The sequence below is a fragment of the Salvelinus fontinalis genome, chromosome 19 (genome assembly GCF_029448725.1).
Source record: "Salvelinus fontinalis isolate EN_2023a chromosome 19, ASM2944872v1, whole genome shotgun sequence".
Taxonomy (NCBI): domain Eukaryota; kingdom Metazoa; phylum Chordata; class Actinopteri; order Salmoniformes; family Salmonidae; genus Salvelinus; species Salvelinus fontinalis.
The window spans coordinates 54305072-54321962 of record NC_074683.1 but is presented as its reverse complement, the minus strand read 5'-3'; the positions used below and the strand labels follow the sequence as shown (position 1 = coordinate 54321962).

The 16891-nt window shown below is 37.4% G+C and overlaps 1 protein-coding gene across 2 annotated transcripts in view; it reads left to right on the top strand.

The window, feature by feature from the left end:
* The first annotated feature begins 2930 nt into the window (after positions 1–2930).
* The window catches only part of smarcal1 (SWI/SNF related, matrix associated, actin dependent regulator of chromatin, subfamily a-like 1), a 52658-nt gene continuing 38697 nt past the window's right edge, over positions 2931–16891 (top strand). For both annotated transcript variants that reach the window (XM_055871951.1, XM_055871950.1), the window contains exons 1-5: positions 2931–3553; positions 3661–4249; positions 4421–4471; positions 4650–4904; positions 7631–7681. In XM_055871951.1, the coding sequence (XP_055727926.1) occupies positions 3215–3553; positions 3661–4249; positions 4421–4471; positions 4650–4904; positions 7631–7681 (1285 nt within the window). In that variant the 5' untranslated portion in view covers positions 2931–3214. The remainder of the gene's footprint in view (positions 3554–3660; positions 4250–4420; positions 4472–4649; positions 4905–7630; positions 7682–16891) is intronic.

The window sequence follows — 16891 nt, the reverse complement described above, 5'->3', positions numbered from 1 at the left end:
TATAACCAGTCACTACCACTACTATAACCAGTCATTACCACTACTATAACCAGTCACTACCACTACTATAACTATAACCAGACACTACCACTACTATAACTATAACTAAGTCACTACCACTACACCACTACTACTGTAGACACTACCACTACTATAACCAGTCACTACCACTACTATAACTATAACCAGTCACTACCATTGCTATAACTATAACCAGTCACTACCACTACTACTGTAGACACTACCACTACTATAACCAGTCACTACCACTACTATAACCAGTCACTACCACTACTATAACCAGTCACTACCACTACTATAACCAGTCACTACCACTACTATAACCAGTCACTACCATTACTATAACCAGTCACTACCACTACTATAACCAGTCACTACCACTACTATAACCAGTCACTACCACTACTATAACCAGTCACTACCACTACTATAACCAGTCACTACCACTACTATAACTATAACCAGTCACTACCACTACTATAACCAGACACTACCACTACTATAACCAGTCCCTACCACTACTATAACCAGTCACTACCACCACTATAACCAGTCACTGCCACTACTATAACTATAACCAGTCACTACCACTACTATAACTATAACCAGTCACTACTACTACTACTGTAGACACTACCACTACTATAACCAGTCACTACCATTACTATAACTATAACCATTCACTACCACTACTATAACTATAACCAGACACTACCACTACTATAACTATAACCAGTCACTACCACTACTATAACTATAACCAGACACTACCACTACTATAACTATAACCAGTCACTACCACTACTATAACTATAACCAGTCACTACCACTACTATAACCAGTCACTACCACTACTATAACTATAACCAGTCACTACCATTACTACTGTAGACACTATCACTACTATAACCAGTCACTACCACTACTATAACCAGTCACTACCACTACTATAACCAGTCACTACCACTACTATAATCAGTCACTACCACTACTATAACCAGTCACTACCACTACTATAACCAGTCACTACCACTGCTATAACTATAACCAGTCACTACCACTACTACTGTAGACACTACCACTACTATAACCAGTCACTACCACTACTATAATCAGTCACTACCACTACTATAACCAGTCACTACCACTACTATAACTATAACCAGTCACTACCACTACTATAACTATAACCAGTCACTACCACTACTATAACCAGTCACTACCACTACTATAACTATAACCAGTCACTACCACTACTACTGTAGACACTACCACTACTATAACCAGTCACTACCACTACTATAATCAGTCACTACCACTACTATAACCAGTCACTACCACTACTATAACTATAACCAGTCACTACCACTACTATAACCAGTCACTACCACTACTATAACTATAACCAGTCACTACCACTACTATAACTATAACCAGTCACTACCACTACTATAACCAGTCACTACCACTACTATAACCAGTCACTACCACTACTATAACTATAACCAGTCACTACCACTACTATAACTATAACCAGTCACTACCACTACTATAACTATAACCAGTCACTACCACTACTATAACCAGTCACTACCACTACTATAACTATAACCACTCACTACCACTACTATAACTATAACCAGTCACTACCACTACTATAACTATAACCAGTCACTACCACTACTATAACTATAACCACTCACTACCACTACTATAACTATAACCAGTCACTACCACTACTATAACCAGTCACTACCACTACTATAACTATAACTATAACCAGTCACTACCATTACTACTGTAGACACTACCACTACTATAACTATAACCAGACACTACCACTACTATAACCAGTCACTACCACTACTATAACTATAACCATTCACTACCACTACTATAACTATAACCAGTCACTACCACTACTATAACTATAACCAGTCACTACCACTACTATAACCAGTCACTACCACTACTATAACTATAACCAGTCACTACCACTACTATAACTATAACCAGTCACTACCACTACTATAACCAGTCACTACCACTACTATAACTATAACCAGTCACTACCACTACTATAACTATAACCAGTCACTACCACTACTATAACTATAACCAGACACTACCACTACTATAACTATAACCAGACACTACCACTACACCACTACTACTGTAGACACTACCACTACTATAACTATAACCAGTCACTACCACTACTATAACTATAACCAGTCACTACCACTACTATAACTATAACCAGTCACTACCACTACTATAACTATAACCAGACACTACCACTACACCACTACTACTGTAGACACTACCACTACTATAACTATAACCAGTCACTACCACTACTATAACTATAACCAGTCACTACCACTACTATAACTATAACCAGTCACTACCACTACTATAACTATAACCAGTCACTACCACTACTATAACTATAACCAGACACTACCACTACACCACTACTACTGTAGACACTACCACTACTATAACTATAACCAGTCACTACCACTACTATAACTATAACCAGTCACTACCACTACTATAACTATAACCAGTCACTACCACTACTATAACCAGACACTACCACTACTATAACTATAACCAGTCACTACCACTACTATAACTAATTTCACATCCATAAATCCATTTAAAACAAGCTAGCAAGCACATCGCATCACATTTTCTTTACGAAATATACAACACTTTTCTAGTCAGAATCTGGCTTTGTGATATGCGAGAATGACTCCCAATACTGCAAATGGCACAGATATGTATATATATAGTATCACTGCACATATGCCTGTTTCTTATTGAAAAACTAATGGCATTGAAAGAATTAAAAAACATTTTTAAAAATAAAAGCGCCGAACATTTGCACCACGTGACTTGCTATTGTTAAACGTCACTTCCTTCGCAGAGATCCCCAACAAGAAACCAGAAACTAGTCAATATACTTACAAAGAACTTCTGCTTTTGTTGTTTTAGCGTAGGTCGTTAGCGAAAATATGTCGTATTTAAATATAGCTAGATAACTCTGCTACTTGTTTATTCATATTTCGCTTACCGATATGGGCTGTGAACTTTTCCGACTTGTTAGCAAGCTAACGATAGCTAGCTAGCTACAACCTAACGTGCCAGCAAATTAGCAGGCTATATAGCTAGCTAATAATTAACCATGTCTAACTCTTTGACGGCAGAGCAGCAGCAGAAGATAGAGGACAATAGACGGAAAGCTTTAGCGATTAGAGCACAGAGACAGGCTGCTCAGTCAAACAACCAGACGCCCATATCAGGGCTCAACAACCCAGCCAGTGTTCCTCAGCAAGGCATTAACCCTCACTCTGGTCCACCTTCTAACTCAACTCCCCGACCAGGAGTAACTCATCATCCACCTAATACTGTGCTTCAGAATTATGTTCCACAGGGTCAAGACAGGAGACCTAACCAGTTGTTTTCTAGCCCAAGGGACAAGTCTGGACAGAATTCACTCTTCTCCCATACTGCCACTAAACAGGTGAGGAGTGATACCTTGACGTTTTGTACAGTTATATTTGTTTTTGGTTTGTCTGTTGGCAATGACTTTTGTTTCTAATGTACTGTTTTTTGTCTTTGTCTCCTCAGATCAAAGTAATAGACCCACTACCTCTCCCAAAGGGACAACATTCCTTGAAAGGGTTAGATGTGTCAACAGGAGGAAGCCCCTCAGTGTTCAAACCTCTTCAGCCAAAGACCTCAGGTGGCCCATCATCTTCCATTTCTGGAGGTTCCACTGGTACTGGTAGTTCATATGGAGCCAAGTCATCCTCATCAGGCCAAAATGTATCCTCTGTGTTCAAACCTCCACAGCCGAATAGAGCAGTGTTACCGGGTCCATATCCTACTTCTACAAGTGCAACTGGCAGTTTCTCTGTTTCTAAACCTCATCCAAAGACCTCTTCTTCTGGCCTGTCTTCCAGTTCTGGAAGTGCCATTGGTAGTTTCTATAAACAAGGAACCAAACATGGAGCCACATCACCATCTGTCCAGAGTGCTGTGAGACGGCAGCCTTCCTCCAGCAGTACTGACGTTAGTAACTCTCCACCTGTGAAGACCCCTGCCGTCACAGTCAGAGGGAAATGTGTCTCTCACTCAGAGGAGCGTTTCAGAGTGGAAGTCGGCTACCATGTTGAGCTGATTGCTGTGTTCAAAAACATCCCTTCTCGGAACTATGGTGAGTTTTTTTTAATGGATGTATTTAAATTCATCCTGGTGATTTGTCCGGTAGAAAGGTGAATTACAGCTCTATATGGTGTAATAACTCATATTTATTTTCTATTCTATACCCTTAGATTACGTACACTTGTTTTCTATGTCTTGTTGTTTTATCTTTTATCTCCAACAGACCCTGCTACCAAGATGTGGAACTTCAGCCTTGAGGACTATCGTCAGCTAAGTATGAGAGGCCTACACACTCATATACTTTAAGAAGATAATCACATGTATTGGTCAAGTAAACATATTGTCTTTGTGCCAATAGAGCCTATAGGGCTCTGGTCCAAAGTAGTGCACTGTATATGGAATAGAGTGCCATTTGGGACTATCTAAGAAGGCCTGTGTATTTCCTGTTGTAGTGGACGAGGCAGGCTCCATCTCCTGTATATGTCTGACACCTCTGGTGGGGGGTATTGATGTGGCGCCGGCGTCTAGCCGGTCCCGTGACACTGCTACGCTTGGGGCCCTGCTGAAGCTGTGTAGTGGCTGGCAGAGACCAGGGGCCACCTTACAGGGCCACGCCACCCTGGTGTCACGATCACGCTTCGAGGTCGACGTTGGGTACCATGTCGACGTCATCGCTGCTTTCAAACAGATGCCTTCCAAGAACTATGGTAAGTGAAACCTGTTTTAGGACTGTTGCGGTGACAGTATTTCCACCACACTGGCAGTCATGGCCACAGTCAAAATCCACGTGACCATTCAGTCATGGTAATATTCTCATGGTAATATTCTCTTATGCACTCTGTACATGTGTTGGTAGTAGAGGTCGACTGATTATGATTTTTCAACGCCGATACCGATTATTGGGGGGCAAAAAAGCCAATACCGATTTAAAAAAATAATATATATATATATATATATATATATATTTAAAAAATATATAATTTTAACTTTAAAAAAACCCGATGTATTTATATATATATATATATCATACACACACACACACACACACACATTTTTGTAATAATGACAATTGCAACAATACTCAATGAACACCTTTATTTTAACTTAATACAATACATAAATAAAATCGATTTAGTCTCAAATAACATGAGGACATATTTTAAAACGAACCACCAGCTTTCATGGGTCTTCAATATTCCCAGTTAACAAGTTTTAGGTTGTAGTGCAGAAAGCAGAGCTTGTCTGCATAGTCCCCTATCAGTCTGCTCCTCCGCGAAACACAGACCTTATTTGAAGTAGATCAAGACATTCTCTATGGAAGACATGAACGGTAAAATAACGAAGGAACCCCTTTCAAGTTCAGCCGAAAGTTATTACAGGAATTATAACACGTCGACTATTTCTCTCTAAACCATATACCTTTGACTAATCCGGAAACTATCACCTCGAAAACAAAACGTTTATTCCGTTCCGTATTTTATCTAACGGGGGGCATCTATCAGTCTAAATATTCCTGTTACATTGCACAACCTTCAATGTTATGTCTTAATTACGTAAAATTCTGGCAAATTAGTTCGCAACGATCCAGGCGGCCCAAACTGTTGCATATACCCTGACTCTGCGTGCAATGAACGCAAGAGAAGTGACACAATTTCATCTGGTTAATATTGCCTGCTAACCTGGATTTCTTTTAGCTAAATATGCAGGTTTAAAAATATATACTTGTGTATTGATTTTAAGAAAGGCATTGATGTTTATGGTTAAGTACACATTGGAGCAACGACAGTCATTGATTGATTGTTTTTTATAAGATAAGTTTAATGCTAGCTAGCAACTTACCTTAGCTTACTGCATTCGCGTAACAGGCAGGCTCCTCGTAGAGTGCAATGTAATCAGGTGTTAGAGCATTGGACTAGTTAACTGTAAGGGTGCAAGATTGGATCCCCCGAGCTGACAAGGTTAAAAATCTGTCGTATGTTCCTAGGCCGTCATACGAATACGAATGTGTTCTTAACTGACTTCCCTAGTTAAATAAAGATTAAATAAAGGTATATAAAAAAAAAAAAAAAAAAAACGGCGCCCAAAAATACCGATTTCTGATTTATGAAATTGTTATGAAAACTTGAAATCGGCCCTAATTAATCGGCCATTCCGATTAATTACAGAGTTTGGGTGGACTATCACCTGTCATGCAGAGCGAGGCGGCGTGCTCCTCAACTAGTGGTTGATGTGAAATACGTGTTCTTAAAAGCCCAGACATTTCTTTATCCCGTGTGAAAGCAGAGCTCTGATGGTTGCTGCTAAAAAAAGGAGGATCCCAGCTGCTGATCTTTGTCAGCTGTTCCTCTATTAAACCGGAGTAGCCTAGCCAGCATGATGTACTATTGTAGATTGTAGATGCACTATTGTAAAGTGGTTGTTCCATTGGATATCATAAGGTGAATGCACCAATTTGTAAGTCGCTCTGGATAAGAGCGTCTGCTAAATGACTTAAATGTAAATGATGTGAACTGCAGGAAAGCAGAATACGGATGACATGCCTTTCCCCCTGACCATGTTCCTTCCCATTTGACAACGGGCCATTCTAAATCCAAAACACATTTTTTTTTAACATATTAGCAAAGACCAGATTAAATTGAGAATATGATGACTTGATGAGAGAACAGGGTGTGCAGCCTGAGGAACAGAGAGCAGCGTTTTGAAATTGTCAATAGCCTGGAGTCGCATCATGCTGCCCTGTATGTTTTAGATTTCTTACACATTCTAAGGTTTGTGTCATTCACATCTAAATCGGCCTACTTTTACGCTCAACACTTCATATGTCCGTTCTATTTTATTCAGCTAAGTTCAGTTATATTATTCTTACAATAATATCAAATAATGGTACGAGACTTCTATCTTGTCAAATCAAAATCAAATCAAGTTTATTTTATATAGCCCTTCGTACATCAGCTGATATCTCGAAGTGCTGTACAGAAACCCAGCCTAAAACCCCAAACAGCAAGCAATGCAGGTGTAGAAGCACAGCATCTTGTCTGCTAAATGAACTAGCCTGTGGTGCATAAGAGCTGTTAAACATATTTCTGTTATTAACGATCAATTACCGTGAGACTGGCATTCGACAGCCCTAGACCTGTTAGTTAATTTTCCTACTATTTCATGACCGCCACAGCCCTAGACCTGTTAGTTAATTTTCCTACTATTTCATGACCGCCACAGCCCTAGACCTGTTAGTTAATTTTCCTACTATTTCATGACCGCCACAGCCCTAGACCTGTTAGTTAATTTTCCTACAATTTCATGACCGCCACAGCCCTAGACCTGTTAGTTAATTTTCCTACTATTTTCAAGTGTATTATTTCATTTGCATATATCATCAGTATCAAGTTTTAGATAGTGCTTTGTAATATTATATATTCTCTCTTTTGTTTAGATATGAAGACAAGAAAGTGGAGTTTCTTGCTTGAGGATTATAAAAGACTTAGTAAGTATTATCCTGTTGTGGTCATTGTTTTGACACTTCATGGTCATGTATCCGCTAGCCGCCTCTGCTGAATTGTCTGCGACTCTGCATTCTATAGTCAGTGAGTGTTCTGTTCTATAGTCAGTGAGTGTTCTGTTCTATATTCAGTCAGTGTTCTGTTCTATAGTCAGTGAGTGTTCTATAATCAGTGAGTGTTCTATAATCAGTGAGTGTTCTATAATCAGTGAGTGTTCTATAGTCAGTGAGTGTTCTATATTCAGTGAGTGTTCTATAATCAGTGAGTGTTCTGTTCTATATTCAGTCAGTGTTCTGTTCTATAGTCAGTGAGTGTTCTATAATCAGTGAGTGTTCTATAGTCAGTGAGTGTTCTATATTCAGTGAGTGTTCTATAATCAGTGAGTGTTCTGTTCTATAGTCAGTCAGTGTTCTATAGTCAGTGAGTGTTCTATATTCAGTGAGTGTTCTATAGTCAGTCAGGGTTCTATAATCAGTGAGTGTTCTATATTCAGTGAGTGTTCTATATTCAGTGAGTGTTCTATAATCAGTGAGTGTTCTGTTCTATAGTCAGTCAGTGTTCTATAATCAGTGAGTGTTCTATATTCAGTGAGTGTTCTATATTCAGTGAGTGTTCTATAATCAGTGAGTGTTCTGTTCTATAGTCAGTCAGTGTTCTATAATCAGTGAGTGTTCTATATTCAGTGAGTGTTCTATATTCAGTGAGTGTTCTATATTCAGTGAGTGTTCTATAATCAGTGAGTGTTCTGTTCTATAGTCAGTCAGTGTTCTATAGTCAGTGAGTGTTCTATAATCAGTGAGTGTTCTGTTCTATAGTCAGTGAGTGTTCTATAGTCAGTGAGTGTTCTATAGTCAGTGAGTGTTCTATAGTCAGTGAGTGTTCTGTAGTCAGTGAGTGTTCTGTAGTCAGTGAGTGTTCTGTAGTCAGTGAGTGTTCTATTCTATATTCAGTCAGTGTTCTGTTCTATAGTCAGTGAGTGTTCTATAGTCAGTGAGTGTTCTATAGTCAGTGAGTGTTCTATAGTCAGTGAGTGTTCTATAGTCAGTGAGTGTTCTATAGTCAGTGAGTGTTCTATAGTCAGTGAGTGTTCTATAGTCAGTGAGTGTTCTATAGTCAGTGAGTGTTCTATAGTCAGTGAGTGTTCTATAGTCAGTGAGTGTTCTGTTCTATATTCAGTCAGTGTTCTATAGTCAGTGAGTGTTCTATAGTCAGTGAGTGTTCTATAATCAGTGAGTGTTCTGTTCTATATTCAGTCAGTGTTCTGTTCTATAGTCAGTGAGTGTTCTATAATCAGTGAGTGTTCTGTTCTATATTCAGTCAGTGTTCTGTTCTATAGTCAGTGAGTGTTCTATAATCAGTGAGTGTTCTGTTCTATATTCAGTCAGTGAGTGTTCTATATTCAGTGAGTGTTCTATATTCAGTGAGTGTTCTATATTCAGTGAGTGTTCTATAATCAGTGAGTGTTCTGTTCTATATTCAGTCAGTGTTCTGTTCTATAGTCAGTGAGTGTTCTATAATCAGTGAGTGTTCTATAATCAGTGAGTGTTCTATAATCAGTGAGTGTTCTATAATCAGTGAGTGTTCTATAATCAGTGAGTGTTCTATAATCAGTGAGTGTTCTATAATCAGTGAGTGTTCTATAATCAGTGAGTGTTCTGTTCTATATTCAGTGAGTGTTCTGTTCTATAGTCAGTGAGTGTTCTATAATCAGTGAGTGTTCTGTTCTATATTCAGTCAGTGAGTGTTCTATAGTCAGTGAGTGTTCTATAGTCAGTGAGTGTTCTATAATCAGTGAGTGTTCTATAATCAGTGAGTGTTCTGTTCTATATTCAGTCAGTGTTCTGTTCTATAGTCAGTGAGTGTTCTATAATCAGTGAGTGTTCTATAATCAGTGAGTGTTCTATAATCAGTGAGTGTTCTGTTCTATATTCAGTCAGTGTTCTGTTCTATAATCAGTGAGTGTTCTATAATCAGTGAGTGTTCTATAATCAGTGAGTGTTCTATATTCAGTGAGTGTTCTATATTCAGTGAGTGTTCTATAAACAGTGAGTGTTCTGTTCTATATTCAGTCAGTGTTCTGTTCTATAGTCAGTGAGTGTTCTATAATCAGTGAGTGTTCTATAATCAGTGAGTGTTCTGTTCTATATTCAGTCAGTGTTCTGTTCTATAATCAGTGAGTGTTCTATAATCAGTGAGTGTTCTATAATCAGTGAGTGTTCTATAATCAGTGAGTGTTCTATAATCAGTGAGTGTTCTATAATCAGGGAGTGTTCTATAATCAGGGAGTGTTCTATAATCAGTGAGTGTTCTATAATCAGTGAGTGTTCTATAAACAGTGAGTGTTCTGTTCTATATTCAGTAAGTGTTCTGTTCTATAGTCAGTGAGTGTTCTATAATCAGTGAGTGTTCTATAATCAGTGAGTGTTCTGTTCTATATTCAGTCAGTGTTCTGTTCTATAATCAGTGAGTGTTCTATAATCAGTGAGTGTTCTATAATCAGTGAGTGTTCTATAATCAGGGAGTGTTCTATAATCAGGGAGTGTTCTATAATCAGGGAGTGTTCTATAATCAGTGAGTGTTCTATAATCAGTGAGTGTTCTATATTCAGTGAGTGTTCTATAAACAGTGAGTGTTCTGTTCTATATTCAGTGAGTGTTCTGTTCTATATTCAGTCAGTGTTCTGTTCTATAGTCAGTGAGTGTTCTATAATCAGTGAGTGTTCTATAATCAGTGAGTGTTCTATAATCAGTGAGTGTTCTGTTCTATATTCAGTCAGTGTTCTGTTCTATAGTCAGTGAGTGTTCTATAATCAGTGAGTGTTCTATAGTCAGTGAGTGTTCTATATTCAGTGAGTGTTCTATAATCAGTGAGTGTTCTGTTCTATAGTCAGTCAGTGTTCTATAGTCAGTGAGTGTTCTATATTCAGTGAGTGTTCTATAGTCAGTCAGGGTTCTATAATCAGTGAGTGTTCTGTTCTATAGTCAGTCAGTGTTCTATAATCAGTGAGTGTTCTATATTCAGTGAGTGTTCTATATTCAGTGAGTGTTCTATAATCAGTGAGTGTTCTGTTCTATAGTCAGTCAGTGTTCTATAATCAGTGAGTGTTCTATATTCAGTGAGTGTTCTATATTCAGTGAGTGTTCTATAATCAGTGAGTGTTCTGTTCTATAGTCAGTCAGTGTTCTATAGTCAGTGAGTGTTCTATAATCAGTGAGTGTTCTGTTCTATAGTCAGTGAGTGTTCTATAGTCAGTGAGTGTTCTATAGTCAGTGAGTGTTCTATAGTCAGTGAGTGTTCTGTAGTCAGTGAGTGTTCTGTAGTCAGTGAGTGTTCTGTAGTCAGTGAGTGTTCTATTCTATATTCAGTCAGTGTTCTGTTCTATAGTCAGTGAGTGTTCTATAGTCAGTGAGTGTTCTATAGTCAGTGAGTGTTCTATAGTCAGTGAGTGTTCTATAGTCAGTGAGTGTTCTATAGTCAGTGAGTGTTCTATAGTCAGTGAGTGTTCTATAGTCAGTGAGTGTTCTATAGTCAGTGAGTGTTCTATAGTCAGTGAGTGTTCTATAGTCAGTGAGTGTTCTGTTCTATATTCAGTCAGTGTTCTATAGTCAGTGAGTGTTCTATAGTCAGTGAGTGTTCTATAATCAGTGAGTGTTCTGTTCTATATTCAGTCAGTGTTCTGTTCTATAGTCAGTGAGTGTTCTATAATCAGTGAGTGTTCTGTTCTATATTCAGTCAGTGTTCTGTTCTATAGTCAGTGAGTGTTCTATAATCAGTGAGTGTTCTGTTCTATATTCAGTCAGTGAGTGTTCTATATTCAGTGAGTGTTCTATATTCAGTGAGTGTTCTATATTCAGTGAGTGTTCTATAATCAGTGAGTGTTCTGTTCTATATTCAGTCAGTGTTCTGTTCTATAGTCAGTGAGTGTTCTATAATCAGTGAGTGTTCTATAATCAGTGAGTGTTCTATAATCAGTGAGTGTTCTATAATCAGTGAGTGTTCTATAATCAGTGAGTGTTCTATAATCAGTGAGTGTTCTGTTCTATATTCAGTGAGTGTTCTGTTCTATAGTCAGTGAGTGTTCTATAATCAGTGAGTGTTCTATAATCAGTGAGTGTTCTGTTCTATATTCAGTCAGTGAGTGTTCTATAGTCAGTGAGTGTTCTATAGTCAGTGAGTGTTCTATAATCAGTGAGTGTTCTATAATCAGTGAGTGTTCTGTTCTATATTCAGTCAGTGTTCTGTTCTATAGTCAGTGAGTGTTCTATAATCAGTGAGTGTTCTATAATCAGTGAGTGTTCTATAATCAGTGAGTGTTCTGTTCTATATTCAGTCAGTGTTCTGTTCTATAATCAGTGAGTGTTCTATAATCAGTGAGTGTTCTATAATCAGTGAGTGTTCTATAATCAGTGAGTGTTCTATATTCAGTGAGTGTTCTATATTCAGTGAGTGTTCTATAAACAGTGAGTGTTCTGTTCTATATTCAGTCAGTGTTCTGTTCTATAGTCAGTGAGTGTTCTATAATCAGTGAGTGTTCTATAATCAGTGAGTGTTCTGTTCTATATTCAGTCAGTGTTCTGTTCTATAATCAGTGAGTGTTCTATAATCAGTGAGTGTTCTATAATCAGTGAGTGTTCTATAATCAGTGAGTGTTCTATAATCAGGGAGTGTTCTATAATCAGGGAGTGTTCTATAATCAGGGAGTGTTCTATAATCAGTGAGTGTTCTATAATCAGTGAGTGTTCTATAAACAGTGAGTGTTCTGTTCTATATTCAGTAAGTGTTCTGTTCTATAGTCAGTGAGTGTTCTATAATCAGTGAGTGTTCTATAATCAGTGAGTGTTCTGTTCTATATTCAGTCAGTGTTCTGTTCTATAATCAGTGAGTGTTCTATAATCAGTGAGTGTTCTATAATCAGTGAGTGTTCTATAATCAGGGAGTGTTCTATAATCAGGGAGTGTTCTATAATCAGGGAGTGTTCTATAATCAGGGAGTGTTCTATAATCAGGGAGTGTTCTATAATCAGTGAGTGTTCTATATTCAGTGAGTGTTCTATAAACAGTGAGTGTTCTGTTCTATATTCAGTCAGTGTTCTGTTCTATAGTCAGTGAGTGTTCTATAATCAGTGAGTGTTCTATAATCAGTGAGTGTTCTATAATCAGTGAGTGTTCTGTTCTATATTCAGTCAGTGTTCTGTTCTATAATCAGTGAGTGTTCTATAATCAGTGAGTGTTCTATAATCAGTGAGTGTTCTATAATCAGTGAGTGTTCTATAATCAGTGAGTGTTCTATAATCAGTGAGTGTTCTATATTCAGTGAGTGTTCTATATTCAGTCAGTGTTCTGTTCTATAGTCAGTGAGTGTTCTATAGTCAGTGAGTGTTCTATAATCTGTGAGTGTTCTATAATCAGTGAGTGTTCTGTTCTATATTCAGTCAGTGTTCTGTTCTATAATCAGTGAGTGTTCTATAATCAGTGAGTGTTCTATAATCAGTGAGTGTTCTATAATCAGTGAGTGTTCTATAATCAGTGAGTGTTCTATAATCAGTGAGTGTTCTATAATCAGTGAGTGTTCTATATTCAGTGAGTGTTCTATAAACAGTGAGTGTTCTGTTCTATATTCAGTCAGTGTTCTGTTCTATATTCAGTCAGTGTTCTGTTCTATATTCAGTCAGTGTTCTGTTCTATATTCAGTCAGTGTTCTGTTCTATATTCAGTCAGTGTTCTGTTCTATATTCAGTCAGTGTTCTGTTCTATAAACAGTGAGTGTTCTGTTCTATATTCAGTCAGTGTTCTGTTCTATATTCAGTCAGTGTTCTGTTCTATATTCAGTCAGTGTTCTGTTCTATATTCAGTCAGTGTTCTGTTCTATATTCAGTCAGTGTTCTGTTCTATATTCAGTCAGTGTTCTGTTCTATATTCAGTCAGTGTTCTGTTCTATATTCAGTCAGTGTTCTGTTCTATAATCAGTGAGTGTTCTATAATCAGTGAGTGTTCTATAATCAGTGAGTGTTCTATAATCAGTGAGTGTTCTATATTCAGTGAGTGTTCTATATTCAGTGAGTGTTCTATATTCAGTGAGTGTTCTATATTCAGTGAGTGTTCTATAGTCAGTCAGTGTTCTGTTCTATAGTCAGTGAGTGTTCTATAGTCAGTGAGTGTTCTATAATCAGTGAGTGTTCTATAATCAGTGAGTGTTCTGTTCTATATTCAGTCAGTGTTCTGTTCTATAATCAGTGAGTGTTCTATAATCAGTGAGTGTTCTATAATCAGTGAGTGTTCTATAATCAGTGAGTGTTCTATAATCAGTGAGTGTTCTATAATCAGTGAGTGTTCTATATTCAGTGAGTGTTCTATATTCAGTGAGTGTTCTATATTCAGTGAGTGTTCTATATTCAGTGAGTGTTCTATATTCAGTGAGTGTTCTATAAACAGTGAGTGTTCTGTTCTATATTCAGTCAGTGTTCTGTTCTATATTCAGTCAGTGTTCTGTTCTATAGTCAGTGAGTGTTCTATAATCAGTGAGTGTTCTGTTCTATATTCAGTCAGTGAGTGTTCTATAGTCAGTGAGTGTTCTATAGTCAGTGAGTGTTCTATAGTCAGTGAGTGTTCTATAATCAGTGAGTGTTCTTTTCTATATTCAGTCAGTGTTCTGTTCTATAGTCAGTGATCGTTCTATAATCAGTGAGTGTTATATACTCAGTGAGTGTTCTGTTCTATATTCAGTCAGTGTTCTGTTCTATAATCAGTGAGTGTTCTATAATCAGTGAGTGTTCTGTTCTATAATCAGTGAGTGTTCTGTTCTATATTCAGTCAGTGTTCTGTTCTATAGTCAGTGAGTGTTCTATAATCAGTGAGTGTTCTATAATCAGTGAGTGTTCTGTTCTATATTCAGTCAGTGTTCTGTTCTATAATCAGTGAGTGTTCTATAATCAGTGAGTGTTCTATAATCAGTGAGTGTTCTATAATCAGTGAGTGTTCTATAATCAGTGAGTGTTCTATAATCAGTGAGTGTTCTGTTCTATATTCAGTCAGTGTTCTGTTCTATAGTCAGTGAGTGTTCTATAATCAGTGAGTGTTCTATAATCAGTGAGTGTTCTGTTCTATATTGTCAGTGAGTGTTCTATAATCAGTGAGTGTTCTATAGTCAGTGAGTGTTCTATAGTCAGTGAGTGTTCTATAATCAGTGAGTGTTCTATAATCAGTGAGTGTGAGTGTTCTATAATCAGTGAGTGTTCTATAATCAGTGAGTGTTCTATTGTCAGTGAGTGTTCTATAGTCAGTGAGTGTTCTATAGTCAGTGAGTGTTCTATAGTCAGTGAGTGTTCTATAGTCAGTGAGTGTTCTATAGTCAGTGAGTGTTCTATAGTCAGTGAGTGTTCTATAGTCAGTAATTGTTCTATAGTCAGTGAGTGTTCTGTTCTATATTCAGTGAGTGTTCTATAATCAGTGAGTGTTCTGTTCTATATTCAGTCAGTGTTCTGTTCTATAGTCAGTGTTCTGTTCTATAGTCAGTGAGTGTTCTATAGTCAGTGAGTGTTCTATAGTCAGTGAGTGTTCTATAGTCAGTGAGTGTTCTATAGTCAGTGAGTGTTCTATAGTCAGTGAGTGTTCTGTTCTATAGTCAGTGAGTGTTCTATAATCAGTGAGTGTTCTGTTCTATATTCAGTGAGTGTTCTATAATCAGTGAGTGTTCTGTTCTATATTCAGTCAGTGAGTGTTCTATAGTCAGTGAGTGTTCTATAGTCAGTGAGTGTTCTATAATCAGTGAGTGTTCTTTTCTATATTCAGTCAGTGTTCTGTTCTATAGTCAGTGATCGTTCTATAATCAGTGAGTGTTATATAATCAGTGAGTGTTCTGTTCTATATTCAGTCAGTGTTCTGTTCTATAATCAGTGAGTGTTCTATAATCAGTGAGTGTTCTATAATCAGTGAGTGTTCTATAATCAGTGAGTGTTCTGTTCTATAATCAGTGAGTGTTCTGTTCTATATTCAGTCAGTGTTCTGTTCTATAGTCAGTGAGTGTTCTATAATCAGTGAGTGTTCTATAATCAGTGAGTGTTCTGTTCTATATTCAGTCAGTGTTCTGTTCTATAATCAGTGAGTGTTCTATAATCAGTGAGTGTTCTATAATCAGTGAGTGTTCTATAATCAGTGAGTGTTCTATAATCAGTGAGTGTTCTATAATCAGTGAGTGTTCTATATTCAGTGAGTGTTCTATAATCAGTGAGTGTTCTGTTCTATATTCAGTCAGTGTTCTGTTCTATAGTCAGTGAGTGTTCTATAATCAGTGAGTGTTCTGTTCTATATTGTCAGTGAGTGTTCTATAATCAGTGAGTGTTCTATAGTCAGTGAGTGTTCTATAATCAGTGAGTGTTCTATAATCAGTGAGTGTGAGTGTTCTATAATCAGTGAGTGTTCTGTTCTATATTCAGTCAGTGTTCTATAATCAGTGAGTGTTCTATTGTCAGTGAGTGTTCTTTAGTCAGTGAGTGTTCTATAGTCAGTGAGTGTTCTATAGTCAGTGAGTGTTCTATAGTCAGTGAGTGTTCTATAGTCAGTAATTGTTCTATAGTCAGTGAGTGTTCTGTTCTATATTCAGTGAGTGTTCTATAATCAGTGAGTGTTCTGTTCTATATTCAGTCAGTGTTCTGTTCTATAGTCAGTGAGTGTTCTATAGTCAGTGAGTGTTCTATAGTCAGTGAGTGTTCTATAGTCAGTGAGTGTTCTATAGTCAGTGAGTGTTCTATAGTCAGTGAGTGTTCTATAGTCAGTGAGTGTTCTATAGTCAGTGAGTGTTCTATAGTCAGTGAGTGTTCTGTTCTATATTCAGTGAGTGTTCTATAATCAGTGAGTGTTCTGTTCTATATTCAGTGAGTGTTCTATAATCAGTGAGTGTTCTGTTCTATATTCAGTCAGTGTTCTGTTCTATAGTCAGTGAGTGTTCTATAGTCAGTGAGTGTTCTATAGTCAGTGAGTGTTCTATAGTCAGTGAGTGTTCTATAGTCAGTGAGTGTTCTATAGTCAGTGAGTGTTCTATAATCAGTGAGTGTTCTATAATCAGTGAGTGTTCTATAATCAGTGAGTGTTCTATAGTCAGTGAGTGTTCTGTAGTCAGTGAGTGTTCTGTAGTCAGTGAGTGTTCTATAGTCAGTGAGTGTTCTGTTCTATAATCAGTGAGTGTTCTATAGTCAGTGA